General features: G+C 42.2%; 1 protein-coding gene across 1 annotated transcript in view; it reads left to right on the forward strand.

Moving 5' to 3' along the window:
* The first annotated feature begins 18763 nt into the window (after positions 1 to 18763).
* Positions 18764 to 24791, forward strand: part of ATP10A (ATPase phospholipid transporting 10A (putative)) — a 110359-nt gene continuing 104331 nt past the window's right edge. Inside the window, exon 1 of the mRNA XM_021546625.1 lies at positions 18764 to 19394. Within this exon, the coding sequence (XP_021402300.1) occupies positions 18952 to 19394 (443 nt within the window). The 5' untranslated portion in view covers positions 18764 to 18951. The remainder of the gene's footprint in view (positions 19395 to 24791) is intronic.

A 24791-nucleotide genomic window follows, 5' to 3' on the forward strand; every position in this document is an offset into this window, starting at 1 on the left:
CCTCTTACATGGACAGCTTTGAATTTTAAATGCTTTATTCTCCTTTGTATTCTTCTACATTGCAGCCAACACCTCATACAAAGCCAGCTATATTCCTGCATTACCAAGCAGATCCTGAGTGATGTACTGGGGGAATAGTTAGCTTTGTCCACTCTTGTCAATGGATTAGGTTCATACATGTCTCTTGGTAGCATTTCTCTATAAATGTAGCTTTCTTAATGTTTTTTTCCCCTATCTTTCAACCACTGCTTCTGTATGTTTCTCTGTTCTCCCTCTGCTGTTCACTGAATCACCATGTCCATTACTATCAGTAATGTACTCATTGTAGAACTATCAGTACTACTTTGAAGCCAGTGGTCCATGTGCACCCAAGAGGTGTCAAATAGGAGAAAAAGCAGAACCATTTTGCCTTAAGTAGCTGTAGTGGTTTCTCTGGACAGCTGTGTAATTTGTGATTCTCCCTGGATTTCTCCAGGGTTCTCAGCTGGCTCTATTCTCTCCTGTCAGTTTTCTTCTTATGTTTACAGGTGGTAAACCACTGGTTTGCATGAGCCAGAAGCAGATCTGCTGCTGCAGCTGCATGAAGCTCTGAAGCTCTGCTGCTCCATGTGCTGCCTCCAGACTAGATGCAGAAGAAACACTGATGAAAACTATTTCACTGAGCTTAGGTAGCAGACAGATGTAGCTCCCTGAAATGTTCCCACCCCATCTTGTCCCCAGTGCTTGTCACCACCTCTCTGCTGAGGCTGGTTAGCAGAAGAAAGCACTAAAATCTTCCCTGATAAATCAAGAAAAAGGCAGCTGCTGAGTGAGGGGCTGAATTACATGACCAGGCTTCTGCTGAAGCTCCCATCTTGGTTTTGGGGCAGGTAACCTACAGCAAAGGAACAGAGACAAGGGGCTGGAGAAGGAAGGAAGAAGCAGCTCAAATGTCACAGATAAGTGATGTTGGGGAAGATGAAACAGGAAAGCCTTATAAATATGATTGCCTGGCAAAAGATTTTGAGAATATGGAAGCTGTAAGCAAGATTGAAATGAAAACAAGCTTTGGGATACCAAACCTTCATTACTGAACAACTGAAAACAATAGTATGGCTGGCTGAAGGTGATCCCCTTTTGATTAAACAATACCCTCTGCTTGCAGACGGGTCCAAGGGTCAAAGCAGACCCTACTAGCTTGGCAGAAGGGGTCCAAAGAGTAGTTTTTAGGGTTTAAAATGTAACACAGTATGGTAATGTAATTATTCTTATAGGCTGTATGTAAATGCTATAGGATTTGTATCTTGTACTAGCTTGGTTAGTGAAAATTAGAATATTCAGCACAGAAGAAGATTTATTGTATTGAAACTTTCCTCTCTTGCCCTCTCTTGCTCTCTTACTCTCTTGCTCTTCTTCTTGCCTCTCTTGCCTGTCTCTCTCTTGTTCTTTTGGGCCTGCTCTGAGCTGCAGCTGGCAGCTCTAAGCAGGGCCCCTGCACCCACACCCTTTGCAATAAACCACAGGTGCCAAGACCTGACTTCAGAGATCTCTCGTCTCTGTCCATCCCAACCGTGCTACCAACCAGCGCTCCTACAAGTGCCATGAACAAACATGAGCACCCATGGGCTCCAGCAGTAACTGCGTTTTAGTCTTAAACTCTCAGGCTGGTGGTACTCAAATACAAACTGGTGATACAAATACACCATGTATTAGGACCCTTTATGTAATATGCTGTTATATTCATCCACAGTAAGAGGTGGTCTCCATGCCAAGTAACACCTAAGGAGCTAATTAGGAAACAGATGAAGTCAAGAACTGGTGGGACAGGAAAATGACGCAGCCCTGGTAGACCCTGTCACTAATGACAGTTTAAGGACATCCATCCTCAGAGAGATCCATAATGAAAACAAGGAAAAAACCTCTTATGAATTATTCTATAAAACCTTGTCCATTATGGTGTGTGGGTAGGATTAGGTTCAGAACATGAAAGGCAGAGTACCACCACCAGAATGCCACCTAGAGAGCAGCACAGGTTAAAAGCTGACTTCTTGGAAACTTCCTTGAAGTATTCAACCATGATCCAGAATATTCCCTTTTTTGGTGAAGGCCATGCAATATCCTGCTGTCCTTGAGACGGGGAGGATGCTTGAAAAGCTTGATCTTGTATCTGGGGCAGCCAATAAATTGAACGAAGATTTCTCTTTTTAAATTCTGCATGTATGCAACTCACTTGGTCACTAAACTGATATTTAAAAATCACATGCATTTTTTTGAAGTGAAGGAACTGTTTAAAAAGAAGTATCAGAGAATGAGGCAGTTTTACTATCAGATTTGCCACACTGGATCCTAGAAAGATAAGAAAGCTGTACTTTCAATTCTAAATATATTGTCATTTTCTGATCCTATTCCAAATGCCATTTATGTTCACTCTTAGTTTTTTGACAAAAATCTAGAGCAAAATTTTAAATATTCACTACATATACTATTCTCCACATTACTAGTTTCAAAATAATGGTGTATTTATAGGGATTTATATCTAACAGCAAATTCAACTATATCTTAGAAAACATGCATAAGCAGTATTTTTGTACTAAAATAAGCAAGCAGAATGCAGGAACTAATCCTTAGAAGCCTACCAAAAGTACGCTGAACTTTCCAAACTTGCTAACAATGGAGTATTACTAGAAATTGAAACATTTTTTATTACTGAAATATTTAAAAAGAACATTCTGCCAAATGAGACACAGGCAATGAGGATGAATTAGCTGTGTAGCTGGACAGAGTGCACATCTATTCTGGATGGTTATATTAAATGTGAAACAGACAATTTAGACTAATTTTTCCATGGTAAAAATCTATTAGCATTAATAGTGTTTTGACTTATTGTAATCAACTCAAATTTGCCTATATCTTTCAAAGCCAAAACTATTTAACAGTGGGTTTTAAGACTCTAAGCTGAGCTAGCAGCATTAGGAAGAATAGGTGTGTAGCTACAAGTTGCAGGGGTTTTTTCTATTGAAAAGGAGGAACTAAGTGAACTCTCTTGAGTGCAGGAAAAACAGGAACCATGAGAAAGCAAAGGAGGCCAGATGCTTGCAGCCTTCAGCGAGAAGCAAACTGCCCCCAAACTGCTGGGGTTGAATTGATGAGGGTGAGTGAAGTGAATACAGTACATGGTAAGTAAAATAAGGGAGCTGGAAAGGGGAAATGAAAGAGAAAAAAGACTGCTCAGGGAAGGCTGAATGTGTTCAGAGGTAGTAGCCCTGCCTGCAGCCCTTGAGGACCAGGATGCCAATGCAGCAGAGATGCATATCTAAGGAACAGGGAAAGGCACTTCCACTTTGGAACAGGGCCAAGCAGCTCCTAGCCCAGGCTGTGCTGGCTAAAATACAGAAATGGGTCTGCAACTGGGCATACCCAAGGAAAGTTCTTTATTGAACAGAACAGGGAGCATAAAGTAAGAATAATATGAGATCTTCCTTCCCTAAGAATAAAAATTACCCCAAAGCCAGATAACAAGTTACCACATCTGAAACTTGCTAGGGCTGCAGAATGGGTGCTGCTTTTAGGGTCTGTACCCACCTTCCTAACAGCAGAATCAGGAGGGAGGACTCTCAGAAGGAGGAATAATGGTTTTGAGCAAGTATCTTTCAGCTTGATTACAGGTCCTTCAATCTGTCATGCTGTGACTGGCTGGTTTGGATACTGATGATTCAGACATTTATAGGACTTTGTCCTAAATTTTCAGCAGCTTTTCCCAGCCTGTCACAAGATTAAGAATTTGGGTTTGTAGCAGAAATACCTGTTAGTGTGGATGAGTATTTCATTTTCAATAAAGGTAACAGAAGACCTTCTGTTAATGAATCCTTCAGGAACAGCCCTGCAACAGCCCCCCTCAGCCATATGTTTGTTAGTGGGCAGTATTTCACAGAGTCACAGAATGTTTGGGGTTGGAAGGGACCACTGGAAATAATTTAGTCATTTGGTCCTTAGGAAAGGACTACAAACTCTGCAGCAGTTCACTGCAGGCAACTAGAAATTCTGATGTTTCTTCCAATATAATTTGCTAGTATTTCTGACAGGTTCTCCCAATTAACTAAAACCATTTCAGGGAACCCAGTGTTAAACCCCCATTTAGATAGCATAAATCCCAGGTTTCTTCCATCTGCGCATTTTTGTAGTCTTTTGAGGAAATTATGTCTGGAATAAATAACCACATTAACCATAGTGCTACTTACTCATTTTTCCTGCATCTTTTCCTATGTATGGCTTCTGTCATAAGAAGCATGACCAGTGGTAAAAGATAGTTATAGCACAGCTTTTGTCCAAGGTAGTTTTTGACTGCAATTTTGCTTCCAAACATATTATCTGCATTCAGACACCTGGCGCTGTTTAAAAGCAGACAAAATGGTTCAAGACTATGGAACTGGTAAATGGCTGTAGACAGGTCTACAGTACACTGTTTTTAAGAAGCTCCTTGCTCAGAATGAAAGATGACACCAGTTATTCAAGTGTGAGCCAAAATAAATCCATTTTTAAATGGTGATGTCTCTCACTGAATAAAAATTGAAGGACTATAACGGAGAACAGCCACCTACTTATGGCATGTCAGGACAGCAATAAGTGACTCATTCACCCACCTACATTCCAAGGACACCAGGGCCTGATGTCTCTATCACAAAGTTGTCACAACACTGAATTTAGACAAACAGTTTTTCCTACTGCCCACAGTCTGTAGAGTACTTACTGCTTGCTCACTTTTCCAGGTCATCAATTCCTAAAATACCTCAAGGTGAAAATGAGTGGGAGTGACACTATACAAACACTTCCATTTTATTAGTAAGCCTCTACTAATATTTGCTTTAAAATCTGTTTGTTGATATATGCTAATTAAATACCAGCTCAAAGCTTTATTTTGACCTTCTCCTGGGGTCTTTTGGACTCCTTAATTTGCAGGGCAAATAACAAATCTCACGTAAAGTTTTCTGTAAGGTGAATAAAACCACCACTAGAGGAAAAAAAACAAGAGAGAATTTGATATAGTGAGTAGAAAGTGGAGAGAAACATCTGGAGCAGAGAGATGAGTTCCCAGCTGTGCCACAATTTGTTGAGGACCTGAAAATGAAGTACAGCAGTGGCTTTTTTGTGTGATGGTCAATGATCTGCAAAGAGATTCAAGGGCTGGTTTGTCCAACAAAAGATCAGCAAATGCTTCCTGAGTTTTCTTTGTTCTTTGAGAGCCAAGTATCTACCAGAAGTTAGTGAACTACCTAATTCTGCTGAGTGTTACATAGATGTGAAAATTGGGGTGAAAGTTGTCTGCAGGTAAGAAAAATTAGTTTCTTTGTTCACTGTATGGACAAAGAAAATTAGGTGAAGAAGAGAATATAAATGAAAGACATAAAACTCATGGGTTAAACAGAAGTGTGAAAGGACAGAAATTCATCCTCAGAGGCTACTTGTATAATAATCAATAAAATATGCCAGGGCCCAATCTCTGCAGGCTATTAGGACAGTAGTATTCACTTCTGAAGAGCTAAACTGTCTCTTTCATAATCCCCTCCCAAAAATCTGGTACACGTTATAGTCCAAACCATTGGCCAAATATAGTCTGAAAAACTGGTAGGTGGCATCAACCAAAACAATATTTGGGACCGAAAACTGAGCTAAAAATTAAGCATTCCAAGTGATCATATGCCCATGGTTTATTTCTGCTTTGTTTTTAAGCATGGAGGAGTCAATGAAGACAGAATTCTGCACCAAGGATTGCATCAGTCAAACTGAGTCATGTGATATTTACATAACATATTCTCATGTAAGTTCCCAGCTTCCCAGAAAAACCTCATTGCTTCATGCACACCTGCTAAAAGGTAGGATTTCCGGCCTGGCAGTCAGTGACCACTATATCATAACAATAGATGAACCCCCTTTTATGAAGCACTCTTTACTTTCTGGGTTCTTAGATCCTCACTCAGTTGTTAAATCCTCAGTACAGCAGCACAAGTGTAACCCCTCAGGCTCACTCTGCATACACAGCAGAACCTGAAGCTTCTCTGTCCTTTGACAGAGTGAGACATCTTTTCCATCCCAAATCAGCTCCCTTATTTCTTAGCACTGAAGCTGAAGGGTAACTTCAGCTCCAGTGGCATTGTCTAAATTGTTGATAATTTCAGTATAAACAGGCACCAGCAGTGGAACTGCAGCTTGAGTCTTGGTGCCTCCTCTTGCCACTCTTTCCCCCCATTGACATAGCTTTGGAATATGAAGAGGGATTAGGTGGTTTTCACTGGTTTTAGGCAGAGAACAAATAAGTGCTGTAGGATTTGAACCAGTTTGTTCTGTAAATGACAAGTGATGAAAATTAATAATCCTTAAACCCCCAAATACTCAGATTATATTATTATTTGAGAATATCAATTTTCATATAAATAGTAAAGCAGGAATTTAGAACTTATTGCATGAAAATAAGTTCCAACATTCCAAATACTAGATGACAAATAAAAAAAGGCACAGATGTGCTATTTTTCTTCTGTACATTATGGGAGCTTAGGGAACAAAAAGATTCACTTTTATATGCCTTGCATTTGCAGGCTGATACAAAAATGCTCATATCTGGGAAATAGGAAAATAATTTTCAGAGGGCAGGCAGGAGGTACCAAAAAGTGTGTGGAAAATGGGTTAAAAATATCAGAGTACACAGAATAAATGGTGGTGAAGTGAAATTCAAAAATATGGACAAGTTTGAGAAAAATTATAGAGGCCAAAGCAGGAGGGTGAGTGAGGAAAAGGGAAGAGAGCCATGGCCATGATATGAGTTTAAGAGATATTCTTATTAACTTCTAGAGTGCAGAAAGCCAAATTTATGCCAAGAGTTATATGAGGTAGCTTGGTGTTGACAGGCTACATTTGGGCACAGTGTTCATATTCCAGTTGCACATTAGACTGAGAGAACTCCACTTCTGCTCCTAGAATTTGTGGCAGACCCTACAAGAAAAAAAATCATTCTGTGAAAGAGCATTTTTGCTGATATGTCTTAATCCATAGTCGAGGGTTCTGCTGGCACAGCTGTGCTGGCTGCAGATCACACTTCAGCACTCCCCTGATTGATGCACATACCTTGCAACAGTTTGTCATGCTGCTGGCCAAGGTCTGCGTTAGGAAAAAGGGAGTTAGAGGAGCAGGAAAGGAGGGTCAGAAACCAGAAGAGCAGAGATTTTCATGTTGTAACCAAGCAGAGAGTGAGTAATTGTGGATTAAAAAAAAAAATCAACAAATCAAGAACAAACAGAATAAACAGTACTCACCAGGGTTTGTTTGGGTTTTTTTTAAAGTCTGGTTTTCATTACTGTGTTAGCTATCTGATGCTTTGTTGAAAGAGAATTATAAACTATATCCTTTCTTAATATGAACACATAGTAGCCTGTAAGCTTGAGAGGCAGCCTGTGGCTGTTGAATGCACGTGTCTTTAAAAATTATGGGCTAGTGCTTCGTTACATATAAAAGTTGCTTTGTTTTGATCAAAACATTGTGTTGCCATTGCAGTTCTCCTCCACCCTTTAAATTTATTATGCTGGCTGCTCTTCAGATTTCTCCTAACTATTGTTGATACACCATCCTTTCACTGGCATTCCTTCAGGTTTCCCACATCTTATTTATTTAAAACATTAGTTATCTCAAGTCCACTTGCTTTCTGGCGAGCAAGGCATACAGGAGCTTCAGTTGCAGTATGAAATAATAGCCTTTTCTTAATGAATGTAACTAAATTCTAGAAGAAAGCAATGGCCTACAGAAATCTCTCAGATTACAATATCATTACTACACACAGCAGATTACTACATCTCTGTACAACAACAGAAGTCACCCTGTACACTTTGCAGAGATTGGTCCAGTGTGTGTCCAGACAAACTGTGCATGAATACAATGGGTGCATGTGTGTGTGTTCATATGGTGCACATATGGTGGGTGCTGTATATTATATATAGAGACTATTTATGGTCACTCTCATTCAGGTAGGCCTTAGGAGTGTTACCTGATAATATAAAAACATAGAAAATAAAAACCTCTTTAATTAAGGCCATCAGGGCCTTAAGTAGGGAAAGGAAAGAAACATGGATCACTGACACAGCTGACAAAGCAGAAGCAGCAATTTCCCAAGTCAATAAACCAGTACAGCATCATGGAAGCACTGTTATGGGTAAGTGGTTGGAACTTTCAGCTTCTGGACAACAGGACTGTCAGTTTTTTCCACCACTGAGAGTTACTTCCAGATCAGAAGAGAGCCAGCACTAATCCTCTGTTTTTCCAAAGACAGCAAAAGCTGATTATAAAAAGCCTCCCCTCCCATTTTAATATACCGTCTTATATACAAGTCTTATACAATCTTAATATTTACTGCATTAGTGAATGCTGAATCAGAAGTAATCTTTCAGCTGTTTTTGTGATATAGATTCTCTGATATAACTGATGCTTACATACACTCTACTGTCATACAGCCTTGACTAGCTATTGCTTGCTACATCATGGAGAGGTCTACAGAACAGTCAGTACACACAGAAGATTACACCAGGAAAAAGACCCAAGCAAACCACCAAAAAAACAAATAATGAATCTGTCTAAATCTTTCTAGGTTTTTAATCTGTTGGGAAATTATAGGGAATTTGTATGTTAGAATTGGTCTCTCTTCCCACTTCAGTAGAAGTCAGATCAGACCTATTCTAGCACTGTAGAAACACCTGCTTAGATAGTTGTTAAAAGCAAGTCTCCACTGAAGTTCATTATTTTAGTAGGCCAAAAGTATGAGTTATTCTTATGGTCAGTGGCATATAATATAAATATAGACAGTAAGTTTGACATATACCACAGTGTTCCTAAAGTATGTAGCAAACAAATGTATGTTTGGATCTTGCCATTCAGACATGAATTTGGACACAAGAATTAAAAACAGGACTAGTCAGAAGCTTGTGTTGCTCTACTACAAGTACTTTTCTTCTCTGGACCATATTATTTTATAGATAGTCTGAACTGGTCCCAAAGCACTGCTTTACTTGAAATATATTTCAGGATGCAAATTACCAAAATACTGCATTTGTCAATTTCTCTGGTGATAATAGCAGACACATTAAGAAGCCTGCAAACTTCCAGACCAGCTAGAATGATCCCAGCTATCCAGATGAGTGCTGCAGAGTCAGGGATCCCATGCATTAGGGCATCCCTTACCACCGGGCAAGTGGAAAAGAAGACTGGGCAAATCCCCCCTTAAGCAATATCACAAGATTCCTGACAAACCCAGCAAGTACCATTGAAAATGCTGGTTTAATTTCCACAAAAGCTCTCCAGGCTACTAGACTTTCAACAAAGCAGTCAGGCTCAATGAACCAGATTTTTTTCCCAATCAGTTCTACTTACAGATGAGTTCCCCAAAGGCGGGGAAAGTCACCCTTTCACTCTCCTGCTGTTGAGGTTTTTTCTTCCTTTTCTTTTCAAATCTGGTTGTTTACAGCCCATTTACACCATTTTGTGCTAGGCTTGGCCATTCTGAGTCAGCTCTGGGCACGAGACAATCAATCAGTGCTGCCCTAGACCCTCAGCAGACTGAAAGCAGCATTGCCTTCCCAGAGGGAGTAAGAGCCTGCAGCTACTTCTTTGCATCTGAGCTGAATGGAAGTCTTGTTTTGCCGCGCAGAGTCACAAAATCCAGAGGCAAATCTGACTCTAGTGACTAGCCAGCAAGAAAATACTGGCTTGCACAACTTTCTCTTAAAGCAATCCTGATTAACAACCAAATAGCAAAAGAGCCCCAGCTTCCCTTTGCTAATCCTCCAATGAAGGCATAGCAAGCTCTCCTCAGACAAATTCTTGTAAAAACTTATTCAAGCATCTTTAATTTGCTTTTTTGGGCAAAGATTTTTAAGACATCTAGATATAGAAAAATATAAGCATGAAGAGTCATTAAATATCTCTTAATTTGAAGAGACACCCAATGTGTCATGCAGGAACAATATAATGAGTCAGTATTTTCTTTCTAGAGAGATTTGAAATATGTTTTGACTCCATGCAGGAAATCCCACCGCAGCTCCTATACAAAGAGAATCACTTCCAAGTGCTTGGTGTTAAAAATTACCAGGATTTTTAAAAGTCATAGAATTGCTTTAAGAATCACAGTGTTTCAAAAAACATTAACTTAAGGTTTTTTTTATATTCTCTTCTTTATTTTCTGCTTCTTTTTTCCAACCATGTTTTCTTTGCCTTAGCAAGCTGAAATTGTTGCAAGATCCCATTATGCAAGGATATTCAGCTTTAAGAACAGCAACAAATACTGTGAGACTCACCATGAAATAGCAAGAGTTGGCAGCTCCACAGTAAGGATATTAACTTTCATTTCCTCACAAACTGCAGTTTCTAGAAATAGCATGTCTGCTTTGACTCCTGCAGTTAATTACATAGGTTTTCCTGCATTTCCTCTTATTCAGTGTCCCTGTGTATGAGTATGTTAGTTGATGGACTGAAGCATTGCTTATGGATTTCCCCCTGTAAATGTCTTGGACATTAAAAAAAAGCATTTCTGGGACTGGGGAGGTTAAGTAGGTAAAGAGCTGTCTCTGATTTCCCACTGCTTAAGGGGACAATTTGCCACTGTGTATTATAATTTTTGGCTCGTGTGCCAGGCACAGCTGAGTGGCCACAGGATTCTTATATGGCTGGGGTTTCTCCTGCACTCGTATTATGAGTGCCCCATCCAATTCAACTTTGTCTTTTACAGTGGTTCAGCAGTTTTACAGTTCCTTCAACAGTTGGATGTTCTGCTGTGGACTGGCTTGGACAAAATATTAAGGAGCAAGTTTACTTTGCCTAGCTTTGGATACCACCAAGGAAACACCTCCCTCTGCACTAATCACTTGTGACTTCTACAGTCAGTGGAAAATGAGGTGCTTTTTTGAGCATGGGCAACACTAATCCATTTACCTACTGGCACAATTTTGGGTTGTTCTCGGTGTCCTAGAAGGGGCAGTCTTTCTCCATCAACTGTGGCAGCACTTTTGCAGTTATTTTAGATTACTAGAGGAAAGTTCCAGATCTGAAAGCTCTAAATACTGGTCAATGGCTCTGTATGGCTATTCCTTACATCTCAAATATTACTAGTTATTAAGCATTTGCAAAGTGGTCTTTTTCCCTAGTACCATGCCTATAAGCTAACTATAGATACCTGAATGCTTTATGTCTTTAATTTACAGCTCTCCTACACCTTGACTTATTTTTTATATATTTTATTATACAGTACTACCAGTTTCCAAATCTGCCATTCCTGAGGCTTAACAGGCCAGTTGGCTCATTTGCCAGGGGTCTGCATGCAAACAGTCATAAATGGACTTGTCCGTTCAGGTGGTGGAGGAAAGGACATGTCAGCTCTCTACTCTCTGAACAGGCTTCTTTTCACACAAGACACCAATCGAAGGTATGCCTCCCACAGTGTTGTAGCCTCCTTCCCCCTCCAGCCCCTTACACTCCAGACAGCCTCTATGAATCCCTCATGAGACTGAACAGCTGGGTGTGGTGGACCACATCCTGCAACATGTACCTGGCAGGATTCGAGATGCAGGCGCCCTTGGGGCATGGTAGATGGGAAAAACATTTCAGAGAAATGTATGCAGAATGTGAGAGGCTTGCTAGGTAGCACTGCTCTCTCTTCCAAAATGTGGAAGCTATTCCTCAATAATGTCTTACTATTGCATTGGAAAGGTTCAGCAGAGCTGCTCAGGCTCTGAACAAGATCAGCTTCCCTTAGTGCTGCAACACTGAACATGCCTCTTTGTCACATGGCTCCTACTCACCTTGGAACACAAATGTCCCCTCTCTGCCCACTGAGAAACAAGGGAGTAGGATTTCTCTGGATGTACACAGAGAAACAAAGTTGTGCTCAGTGCCTCTATGTCCAAGTGGAGGTCAGTGATGGGTGGTGTCCCACAGGGCTCTGTCTTGGAAGCAGTGTTCTTCAATATCTTTATAAATTACATGAGATTGAGTCATCAAGGTGACATGAAGTTGTGCAGTACAGTTGACACACTGAAGGAGGGATGTCATCCTGAGAGACCTGGAAAACCTTGAGAAGTGGGCCCACAACAACCTCATGAGGTTCAACATGACCCGTGACCTTGCATCAGGGTCAGAGCAATCCCAGAGATGAGTACAGACTGGGAGAACTTACTGAAAGCAGCACTGCACTGAACGACCTGGGGATTCTGGTGGAGGAAAAACTGGACGTGACCTGTCAATATGCACCTGCAGCCCAGAAAGTCAACCACATTCTGGCCTGAACCAAAGGAGGTGTGGCCAGCAGATCAAGGGAGGCGATTCTGCCCCTCTACTGTACTCTTGTGAGACCCCACCTGGAGGATTGTGTCCAGCTCTGGAGTGAGTCCTCAGCACAAGAAAGACAGCGACCTGTTTGAACAGGACTAGAGGAGAGGCATGAAGATGATCAGAGGGCTGGAGCTCCTCTTTTAAAAAGTCAGGATGAGACAGTTGGGGTTGATCAGTCTGGAGAAGAGAATGCTCTGGGGACACCTCATTGGATTCTTCCAGTACTTAAAGGGGGTTTATAAAAAAGAGGGACAGTAACCTTTTACATGTGCAAATACTGAAAGAACATGGGGTAATGGTTCTAAACTAAAAAACAAGAGATTGGGTGTTAGGGGGAAATTCTTTACAGAGGCTCTGAGACAGGTTGCCCAGAGAAGCTGTGGATGCCCCATCCCTGGCAGGATGCTCAAGATAACATGAATGGGGCCCTGAGCAACCTCTTCTTGTGGGTGGCATCCCTGCCCATGACAGTGAGATTAGAACTAGATGATCTTTGAGGTCCCTTCCAGCTGAAGCCATTCTATGATTCTTTGAGACTGCTTGTGGTGTATATATACATAAATACACACATATATACATAAAAATACACATATATAGCTTCTGTATGCGCATGTGTGCGTCTGTGTGTATCTACATAACTCCTGCAGACTAGAAGGAAATGAGGATAATGCCATTTTGGCTGCTGTCTCGCCTCATCAAATTCTGGCATTTTCAGCAGGCTGTTCACACTGAAAGCCTCTTGCCTTTTTTCTGCTTGTTCAAAACATGTATGCCTGTCCCCTTTACAGGAAGCCAGATGGGATACGTCTCATCTGCAAAGGGCAGAACAGATTTTGTCTGATATGTGGTACCATGTCTTTACAGTTATTTTTATAGTTCTTAAAGTCCTAGATTCCAGCTAAGGCCTCTGGGTGGTTCCATAATATTAAGCATACTTATATTGAAATAACTTATCTGGACCAGAGGAGAATCATGAGTAATTTGACAGATGTTTCTGGCAATATCCAACATGGGAAATCTTTATTTTAGGATCATATAAATATTACAATATATATGTAATATATAAATATTACAGAAGTGGCCTAGTAAATTAGACTATGTTAAAATTAGGTTTGCTTCACTTTCTTCTGATAGGAAGAAGCTGATTGTTAAAATGGATAATGGTACCTCCAAGCTTTCAAAAGCCATGACAAGTCAAATCAGGAGTTATTATATCAGTAATATATATGTGATCTTATCTCTATGTCTATGGTGTTTACAACCTTGGCATTCAGGTGGATGCCAATTTCTAACTGTTTCACACAACCATCAGGCTAAAGGCATTTTTGATTGATGTTATGATTCTTGCACACTGACAAAACCCCGTGCCATAAAAAATAGTTCAAACATAATCAGGGCTGAGGACCCTGAGAAGGGGAATAAAACTGGTTATCTGATGTCTGAGCAACCAGTCTTTCCACGTAACAGTTCAATAATGATCAATAATGATTTCAGGCTTCAGCACATGTGGCATCTAAAAGGCCAAGTTAATACAGTATATTGGGCCAGAAAATCCTGTAGTTCCTTCTAGCCTTAAAGGCAGTGACATATCTTAAGGCTCAGCTCTTAGTGGCCCAAGCAATCGAAGAGCCCACTAGATATATTATCAGCATAAGTGATGCTTAGAACATCTCTCCTTTTTAATTTTCTGAAGAAACTGTGCACAATTGAAAAAAAGTGTCAGGCACTGGGAAAGGCTCTGGAAAGAGCTTGACATTCAAGAGCTATTAGGCATCAGAGGCTAGATTCAGGTTAATTGCAGGAGAAATAAGAGAGCAGATACCAAGCAAAATGCAGTGAGATTAAGGACACTGAGAAAAAGCCATGTGACAACAAAAGAAGAGCTCTGGATGGGAAGGAGACATCAATGGGTCCAGGGAGCAATTAGAGCACAGAGCAATCTGCAGACATCACCTGCAGACAGACAGATATCTGTCTGCAGACAGACTCCAATGACCCAGAAAAACAGTAAAGAGTCCACATTTTAGTTTAGTAAAGAGTCCACATTTGATTTCAGGTTATCCGGTAAATCTAGTCTTTGGCTCTTGGCTCTTCCACCTTTTCAAAGCAGTTTACTTCTGTTTCTTGAGGGTGATACTTTGTTGGATCCATGCATCATCCAGAATGATTTAAAGCAAATTTTTTTTCACCTTCTTTCCTTCAGAAGACTCCATAAAAAGGAGATGCAGGTGTATTGCAGTTGACAACAAAAGCAACATACTTGTCCTTTTGTACTCAAAAGCTAAAGCCAGACTTGTGCATGTGTATTTTGTACCAGTTGAAAGCTGATTTTACTGCCTGCCTGCTTCTTATTTCCAACCTCACACAGTTGAACTGTGTGGGCAGGGAGAGGTCAGATATGAGTTTAGATACAAATATTCGTGCTTTCTCAAACCCTTTCTGCACAGTTTTATTTGCAAATGGAAAGGACTAAATTCTTGGCAGTGTCTACATTGAAAAAATTTTTGGCTAGAAAAGCCTAATAAACATTGGTTTTTAAAGGCTTTTTGAAGTAAGGTTAACTCTTGTTTTTATTTATCATGGATTACATTTTGTCAGGTCTTAGTATAAATTTCCAGAATTTTGAATTCCTCATATGACTGCACAGAAAGCAGAGGAGTGCCACATCCTTTTCTCATGGCACTGCTTTGCAATACTTTAGCTTGCCTGAATCAGTTAAAAAGGAATTTACTAGCAACAAAGTCCCAGACAATGATGAAATGAACAGGGTCCATGCCTTTATTAGTGTTCAGCTCTTTATTAAATAGTCAGCTCGGCAGGGGGCTGTTGTAGCTTTCCTGATAGCCAAAAGGTGAGAAGGCTGCAGAGTCTGTCCCTGGAGTCTCCGTGGCACACTGCTAGCTGTCCTCTGTCCTCTCTCCTTTCCTCCTGGCACACTGGTAGTCGCAGGGTAGGGAGATGTGCAGAGCCTGCTGCCGAGGTCCAGCAGCAGCTATCCCTCTCCTGCCCTCCTGGTAACACCAGAAGGAGCGTCTGTTTTCCTTGTGCCTACTTAACACACCCCAGTCCAGTCTGGTCCTCTGTAGGTTATGGTGACAGGTTAAACACAGACTAGGGATGGGGTTCCCTTTTCCCCAACCTGTACACCCATCCAGCCCCCTCCACTGTGCCCCTCTTTTTCATTTTGGGGTGTTTTTCATCCCCAAAACCCCCTCCCATGATTCCACTGGATTATTTTGCATCCCAGTCCTAGTTTGGGTGGGGGTGTAGGTGATTCCCAGGAGCAATTGGCTAATTAACATTTCAATGTCCGTACTTACAAGCCAAGTGTCCCAGCCAGGCTGTCTTGTTCATAACAAATGATATGAGTAGAGCGTTTTAGCTCTTCACCAGTGGGGTGTGGTCAAGAGCTAAAATGCTAAAAAGCTGCGTGGCAATGCTTTCTACCTTTTTTTTTTTTTTTTAATATTGAAACTTTCCAAGGGTGGCACTTGACTCTGTCAATACGTATTCAAATACAAAGACTTTAAATTGCTCTTAAATAAACAATTTAGCAAACAAATATATAATTCATCAGAGACTCCCACCCAACTGTTTGTTATCTTTCTGTTGCTACATCTGTTTGCAAAATTCAGCTCATGGGAATTGCATAAAAACTTTCAGCTTCTATTCAATATCTTTAAGTTTCTCTACAGTTACTCCATTCCAGAAGAAATCTTGTTAATGTGAATCCTGAGCACTCCAAAACTATGCAAGTAAAACAGGTTTTAAAGTCTAGCCCACTGACTTATAGACTATTTCTTATAATTGTGGGATTTTAACTGACAATTTTGGGATATCTGGTGTCACAGGTTTGGCCAATAGCGCTAGGTGTAACCACAATTCATCCCAGGTTAGTCTCTCCAAACTTGCACAGGTGTTTTCCTTAAACAAGTAGCTTAAGGGGAATGTGAGAATTGTTTTTTCTTACCTTGCCTTGAGCTCTCTGAAAGTTTAACGTTACTACATATCTAACCCTTAATTTATTTTCAGTTACTGAAAGTTTGCTGAATATGCAGTGCTAAGCCTGATCTAGACACCATTTTTTGATGATTTACACATCATTTCTATGTGGTGGACTCAGTGACTGAGCAACTGGTTTCCTTCTCCTGCCAGCACAGGCTCTCACTACTCCTTAACACGTGTGTGCACCATCTTTCCACTCAGATGTGCTATTCTCAAGCCACTTGAGTATACCTGGAACGCCAGGTAAGTCTTCTGGCACTGATAAAGATATGAACAGTTTATTCTAAGAAGTGATGTGCTTTGGCAAGAGAAAGGAACAAATATTACTATTGCTTCTCCTCTAATCTGTGTAAACAAGGTGGAGGACTGTCTAGAGAAAAAATGAAGCTTGAACAGTGCTTCAGCTCCTGGAGGCCTGGGATGAACCAGAAATCTACAAAATAGTGGATTGCAGTGGCTGGCAGGCCAGTGGCAGTAATTCCAGCAATTCACTTTTTGGAGTATCCACTGCTGCCTGCAAGGAGCCCTTGGATGAAGTTCAGTTTATGGGAATATTGCACAATGATAAAATGTCCTTCTCATCCCATTTCAGCATTTCCAATGTACAGAAAAAGGATGTTTGTTCATTCCAGCTTCTCCTTTAAGTTAACCCAAGTGTAAGCAAACAAAGAAACAAATAAACCAAAAATAAAGACCCACAGAAAATTGAAATAAGGATTTTAAAATTTGTTTTGTTTTTTCTTTTTCTCTTAACATTTTGTACTTTTCCCTTATCAAGGGAAAGAGGAAAGGAGCAGGCTTTGCAAAAACAAACAAACAAACAAAAACCCAAAAAACCCAAACAAACAAACAAAAAATAAATAAATAAAAAAAACCCTAAAAACAGAACAGCCGAATTTTCCCTTTTCTCCTGGCACTAATTTAAACCTTGCTGTATCTATATTCCAAGAGCTGAGAGACCCAGGAAATCCCTGCTAAGTTTGAAGTATCATCAGAAGAGTGGACAGCAGGACTGGTAAAGGGTTGTGGCTTCACACAGTACCAGTACCAGGTCACGGGCTGAACTAGCACTCAGGGCCAGAAAAGGGCTCCTAATTAGCCAGACACTTTAAAGAGCAATTACAAACATACTGCAAATGGGAGAAGGAAGGATGAAAACAGAGCAGCACATACAACCTGTGAGATTTGGGTAATGGGTTTCACTTCTTGGTCTTCATGATATTTGGCATGGCAGCATCTGAGTTGTGGGACTAGGTACTTTGTCAGAAAATGCCCCAGTACTATCCTCACCTGATGTCGTATCAAGACTACGTGTTTATACTCTATGCCTATTTTCTGTGACAACAGGAAACATGTTGACAGGTATGAAGTACTTTTTACTCAGTATGATCCTACCTTGGGATATCACAGGATCAGGACCAAGGGTCCCCTCATAAAATGCATCTGTGCTACAGGTTAGACACAGCCTGGAGTGACCTGTGGCAGCCTTTCATGCTGCCTGCGGAATCCCATATCCAAAGGGTCTGCTCTTAAATCCCAACAAAAGCAATGCAGTAAAGACTCATGTTACACCAAATAGCAATAATTTAATAATTCTCTTTTTATTTGTTCTTTAAATCTCTGCATTTATTCACTACATTTGCATATTTGTGATTTTAGACTAAATCTTTCAATCTAAATATCTTCTCTTCTGTATTTCTTGTCTATCCATCATGACCCATAACAGTAACTTTCTCTAGAAACTGCAGAGCATAAACCACAGAGCTAGAGACTGGCATTTTCCAATCCTTGCTGGTAAGACCTACCCTACCACAAGGGAATAGGAAAATCCACAGAGGCGAACGTGCCTTACAGCACAGCACTGCCAGGGCGTGTGCGGAGGTGGCAGTGCCTAATGCTTTCCATCGGAAACCTCATTTTTCTGGTTCCCACCTGTGGGGTTGTCCCAGGCGCCATGGACGCCGCCAAAAGAGCCGGTGTACCAGCCAGCCGTGAAAAGCCGGGAGATGTTGTGCTTCAACTCCCAGGCTAAGCAGGGGGATGGCTATCAACGTGGCACCCGGACTCAGGCAGAAAGTAGAGTGTGTCGCCGGGAGTCAGCCGGTAAAACCCCCCCAGCTGCTGCTGGGGCACCGTGGATAGAGGCCAGTGCGAAGCGCCGACGCGTCAGTGGGAGTTTTGTCTTTCCCCGCTCGAACTTCTTTCCCCGTTGCCCACGTAAGTCCAAGTCAAAAGCCGCCGCTCCAGTGCCCTGCCGGGTGTAGCCGGGACGGGACGGCGGCCGGGGCCGGCTGTGCGCGGAAGCGCCGCTCCCGCTTCCCGCTCCCCCGGCCCTGCCAGCATCCCCCGCGCCCGGGACGGGGAGAGGCCCGCGGGAGGAGGGCTCGGCTCCCCGCCGTCCCCTCCCCGGCCAGGAGGAGGAGGAGAAAGCGAGAGAGGTCCCGGCAGAGCGGCTAGGAGCGAGTTGGAAAGAGCCCTCCTCCCCCCGCCCGCCCCCGGAGGGGAAGAGGGAAGGAGAGCCGTGGCGGGCGGCGGACGATGATAACTTAGGGCCGTGCCTGCCCGTGGGAGCGGCCGCGCTGCCCGGGCGAGGACACCGCGGCGGCAGCGATGTCCCAGGGCACGGCAGGAGGAGAGGGAGCCCCCCAGGTGCTGCCGGAGGGGAAGGAGAGGCAGAGGAAGAGGAGGCGGAGGAAGAAGAAGGAGAGTAAGACGCGGCTGGTGCGCTCCAGCTTGCTGTTACCTGAGGCCGAGCCGGAGAAATCCAAGAGGACGGTCCTGGCCTGCAACCGGCTCAAGACCACCAAGTACACGGCATTGTCCTTCCTGCCCAAGAACCTCTTCGAGCAGTTCCACCGCCTGGCCAACGTCTACTTTGTGTTCATCGCCCTCCTCAACTTCGTGCCAGCCGTCAATGCCTTCCAGCCGGAGCTGGCCTTGGCCCCCGTGCTCTTTATCTTGGCGGTCACGGCCATCAAGGACCTCTGGGAGGATTACAGCCGCTACCGCTCCGACAAGGAGATCAACCACATGGAGTGCCTGGTGTACAGCAGGTGAGGCCGGGCGGGAGGGCAGGGCACGGCAGCGCCCGGGCGGCAGCAGCGCCGGGTCCCGCCTGCGCCAGCGCTCCGGCGAGCGGAGGTGAGGACCCAGGGCACTGAGCAGGTCCATTGTGGAGGGCTTTCGTTTCCACTTGGAGTCCAAAGAAACTTCCACTTCTCGTGGAATTGGTGTCTCCCAACTGTTACCTCGGAACTGCGGGAGTTCATACAGTCCTGTACCTACAGGTGAAAGTGAAATCTGCTCTGAGCCGTGGGGTCTGGCAGTAAATCACTTTATGCAAACACTTCCCAGCGTGTGCAGTAAATTACACTCGTGTATAGTTTCAGGCATTAATTTCATTATAATAACATGAGAACTCACACAGTCTGCTATTAAATCATCAATGAATGAAGGAAGGGTAGAGGCCAGAGGCTTCTGAATTTCAGTTAGGTGTGTGAGATTTCATGACATGACATTAGTGAACCCAAACTTTGAGCCAGTCTTTCCATTGAACATTTAAGCAAATGTTTTTTTATATATCATCTCAAGTGTCATTCTCTGTGACTTTACTATTTCCCAGTGCTTTTGATGGAGCATTAGGTCATTTACGTCTCTCAGAATTAGTTTGTCTAATGATCTGGGCAATACATTTAGACCACTGCCTTGGTATTTGTAAATCAGACTGAAATGACTTTTGCATCAACATTTTTATGTGCTTAGAAGCCAGCTTTACAAGATTTTGCTTTGCTTTCATCCAAGTGCCAGTCATTTCCTAGTAGTCTAAGGCTAAGGTTTCCTGGGGAATGAGAGAAGAATATATTTTCTGAGAAAGCAGATTCAGTTTCATTTCTGATGCTTCTAAGTCTAAAAGAAATGAAACACGTGCCAAGAAATTTATACTTGGATTCCACAGACTGACTGGGAGGGCCTTGTGGGCTGACGTAATCATGAGACAGAGGGCCACTCTCCTATTGGAAGAAAGGCATGAGAAAAAATATACAATAAAAAGAACTCGGAAAAGGCTGCATTTCCAACATCAGCAGACTCAGCTTGTTATTTCACAAACTGATATCATCTATGAAGTCTCACCCAGGGATATTCCTCCATCAGTAGATATGCATGTATGAAAACATAAGTAAAATGGCCTTATTTCTGTAAACTAAACCAAAAACAACCCAGTCAAGTCGCACACATAGTTACTGCTAACCTGTGCCTCTGCCTAGTGCCTTGCTTGTCTGTAGAACTCTGAACACTTCTGGTGTTGAGGAAGATTGATTGCAGAAAGTCTTGTAAGGGGCTATTCATGCAGAAAGTAAAACAGTGATAATAAGGATGGTTTATCTAACCTTTTTTTTTAAAAAAAAAAAGTTTAGAAATAAGCTCTTGTGTCTCCTAGGTTGAAAAGCACTAAGTGCCCAGTGCAGAAGATGTCCAAAATATGAACAAATACCGGTACTAGGATATTAATTCTGGAATGTCTTTCCCCCAGCAATTTTCCATATCCCTCTCTGCTGCCAAAAAAGTAAATGTGATTATGAGAAAAGGTGTACCTTTGATGTTAATATCACTTGTGGAATTCTGTGAGTCCCAGCTAAGTGCACTACCCTTTGTCACGCTTGTGCTTTTACAAAGTCAGAATTGTTCCTTTTACTGCAGAGTTCAGATTGCTGCTGAGTGACACTTACACAGATTAATTTGGGAGTGGTTTTTCCTTTGCATTGGCATCAAAGGCACATGCTGGCCAAATCCCTGTGGGGCAGCAAACAAGGAAGTGTGAGAGCTCTGTCACTTACTCAGACACAGCTTTCTGGACGGATGCAGAGCTGAACTCTGTGTGCTTACAGCCCGCAACAGAAGCGTGGTCCCCAGCATCAGCTCACCTATTTTCACCTTCCAGCAGTTCCTAGGGAAAGCTTCCCTCCCACAATTAAAAAATACAATCAAAACATGTGGTTAAAGTAATTTGCTCACATGTTTTTAATCTGCCCACTTTTTCTTCTTTTGTAGCTTTTTATAAACTTCACCAAGTCACCTTTTTTAAACACCCTCCAGCTCCAGTGAGCTAGATGGGACTAGAAACTTGCTACTTCTGCAGATAATAGCTAAGATTCTTGCTAACTTGTGTGACAGGGTACCAAGATTGAGAGATTTGTATCAAGGTCATTGAAGTTGCTGGGCGTGAGTTCAGAAAAGCTGTTTTCTTAGAGAGGTGTCATGCCAGGAGAAACACAAGGGATTGATCCTGACTTTTACTTTGTTTCCTTAGTCTCTTTGTTTCTGGAAAAATGCTGAAGCGTGTTGCATAAGGAAGTAATAAATGACAGTTTTCACCTCACATGGATTAATGCTGATCCCTTATCAGCTTTAGTACCTTTCGAGCAAACCAGGCTGTCTCTCCCTCCCCCTACCTGCCACTTCCTTGTGGTAGGGGCAGACTTTGATGCAAATGATGTCCTCGATAGAAATGCTGCTGTAGGTTAATGAACATTGCTGCAGTTCTGTGTTGCCCTAGGACTGTCAGGGAGCAGTAACTCTTGCTGGTTGGTTGCTCACAGGTTGCAAAGAGGCTTTCTGTAAGATGGGGTGTATCTGGGTTTCAGGACGCTGTGCTGTGATGGGCTCCCTTTCCTGCCAGCCTTCCATACAGCTGCTACAGCCACCTCAAATACAGACTACAGCATTCAAACACACTGCAGCAAAATAACATTGAATTATAAGTCAACAAATGGAGATAGGGACTTTAGTGGTAGAGAAAAGCCTTCTGTCTCATGTTTGTGTTGTTCAGTCACCAAGTAAAGATTCAAGTTGGATACTGTGTGTTCTGCCATGTGTCCTTTCTATGTATAATCCATACATGCTTTCCTGGCTGCTGAAGTACCTGTCCTCTGTTAGATACAGGCAGCATTTAGTGATGCAACAGGACAGAGAGAATGCAGGGATAGGCAGAGCCTAGGGCAGCTCATATGGAGGAGATTCTACACGTCTCCAGCAGTGTCCACTGCCTGGTGTTCTGGCACAACCTACACAGGCAGATCATGTCAAGAACTGGTCTGAGGGAAAATACTGTTCTTTGCTCTGCTGACTGCTTGACAGCTGGCCTTCTTCCTCCTGCCTGCCCAGTGGACTCAGATGACCCATTCTCATACAGCCACTGCAGAATCAATGACTCTGTGGCTCAGAGTTGGCAACACTTACGAGACAACAAAACAGCAAAGGATGATGCAACGTAAAGTAAGAAGTTGAACAGCAATTCAGCTTGTTTTGACAGAAGACAGTTTTCATTTAGGAATCCTGGATGTTGTGGAGAGTGGAAAATACCTCAGAAAATTATTGCTTTCTAGAGTGAAATGGAAAGGGAAAAGACCTGATTCTTTGAATAAATTGAAAGAAGCTACTGAGTTTGAATTGGCAGCTTATGTCGAGGAGCGAAATACACAGGAGAATTGTATACTTGTGTTGCTCTGTGATGGACTTTGCAGGTCTGTCTATAAGAGGAGGCAGCGTTTTGAGGAAGATTTCTTAGCCAAGGGGAGCTAATAGGGCCTCTCTCCAGAGGCCTTTAGGGCACCTCTCTCATTTGGCAATACAGAGTAAATGAGGCACTTACTTTAGGAGGATGTCTTCACAGGTCACCTAGAGTTTCAATTCTGTACAGGTGCTTAAGCTAGGAATGATGGATGATAGCCAAAACTCTTAGTTGATTTAAATTGAGAGAAATTACAAAGGTATTAGAGCTCACCTGCAGAAAATTTTTTTTGCAAACCTGTGATCCTCTCTTTGTTCCTTTTCCTCATTTCTATCACCCAGGGATTGTGGTTGAAGACTGGCGATTACAAATTTGCAATCCTAACAGTGAAATCTGTTTTACTATCTTGGACTTGGGAGGATGGAAGGGTGACATTTTTCTTTGCAGTTACTCTCCTCCAGTCCTCCCTGGCTCTTCACTGGAGTTGGGTATGGCCCATGTAAATGTCTGCTGTTAAATATTTGATAGAACTAAATTTGTCACTGGGGCAGAAGCTTTGATTTTAGTGTGCTGTTATAAAATATGGTGTGTGTTTACATGACATGTAAATAGAAGATGAATAGTAATAACTACAATCACGACAAATAATGGCACTTGTCCATCACAGAATTATATTTATTGCTGTCTCAGGGCTGTGCTGGTGAAATAATCTCTGCTAATGTTTTTCTAGGAGCCATATGTTCAGAATCAAAGGGCTTTGCTTTTTAAATCTTTTCTTTAACTCTTGTGTCCATTGAAGAGTACTGCTAAAGAGTGTAATACCTCCACATACTGATCAGAGGGTGATAGCTTCTTGTGTCAACCTATGACTTAGAAAATCTATGAAAGATTGCATTTTATGACTGGATATTTGTCACCACTGAGGTGTGGAAAATGCTTAATGGGGCATTCAGACAGCTATCAAAGCAGGCTGTTTTACATTAAATGTTAATTTCTTTCTGCAAAACTGAAGGGGTGGAGAGAAGAGAGTTTGATGTGGGCAGCATTTCCTATAATTTCAAAATACAGTCAGTCCCTTCTTGCCTTTGCCAACTTACCTGTAAAAGCAATTCCAGCCTTGGAGGAAAAAGATACAGTAATATTACCAAATCCTCACAAAGACACAGTAAATCCCACTCATGGCCTCAAAAAGAGCCAGATGATGACTTGCTTGCAACCACTCCACCTCTTAGGCACCCTATTTTGTTTGCAACACCCGTCAAATTAGGTTGTATCTCCCACTACTACCATAGTCAAGAGCACCTTCTTGTTCCAAAATGTCCCAGATAAGACATTGCTCAGTAGAAGAAACAAGCTTGTCCCCCTTCCAAAATACAAATGTCACTAGATGTGATTCAAAAGGAAACTACCTGGGATTACTCAGTTTCCTCTGTGAGTGAATTTGGTGCACAAAGAGCTGAAGCAGGAAGTAGTGGCCTGAATCTGTTGCAGTCAGTGTTCCTTCCTTGAGTTTCAGAAAGATGCATCTCTGTTCATCTTACTGTGTCTTTGTGCTTTTCTTCAGTTTGAGCCAGGATGGCAGTGAATAAACTCAGTGAGTGATGTAGTAGAGGCTCCTCTGTTAGACTGATAGGGAGCAGTTTTATTCTGCAGTAGAGTTTATCCAAATAGCAAGGGATGTCTGTGCTAATCTTCTGAGATGTAGCCAGCTGGAATGCACAGGAGAACCCAAGTCTCTGTCCAACTGTATGTATGCAGTTTATTTGCTGTTCAGTGTGGGGTAAATTTTCTAAGTGCCTGAGCTTCTTTATTGGAAAAGAAAAATGCTTGACTCTTGTTACTAAGCTCTTTCATTTGTATTGAATGTCATGAGAGCCCTTGTAGGCTGATTCACATGCCTCTGGCTGACTGCCAAAGAAGATGCTGTTAATCTCCACTGAAA

This window comes from Lonchura striata, chromosome 2, assembly GCF_046129695.1.
Source record: "Lonchura striata isolate bLonStr1 chromosome 2, bLonStr1.mat, whole genome shotgun sequence".
NCBI lineage: Eukaryota > Metazoa > Chordata > Aves > Passeriformes > Estrildidae > Lonchura > Lonchura striata.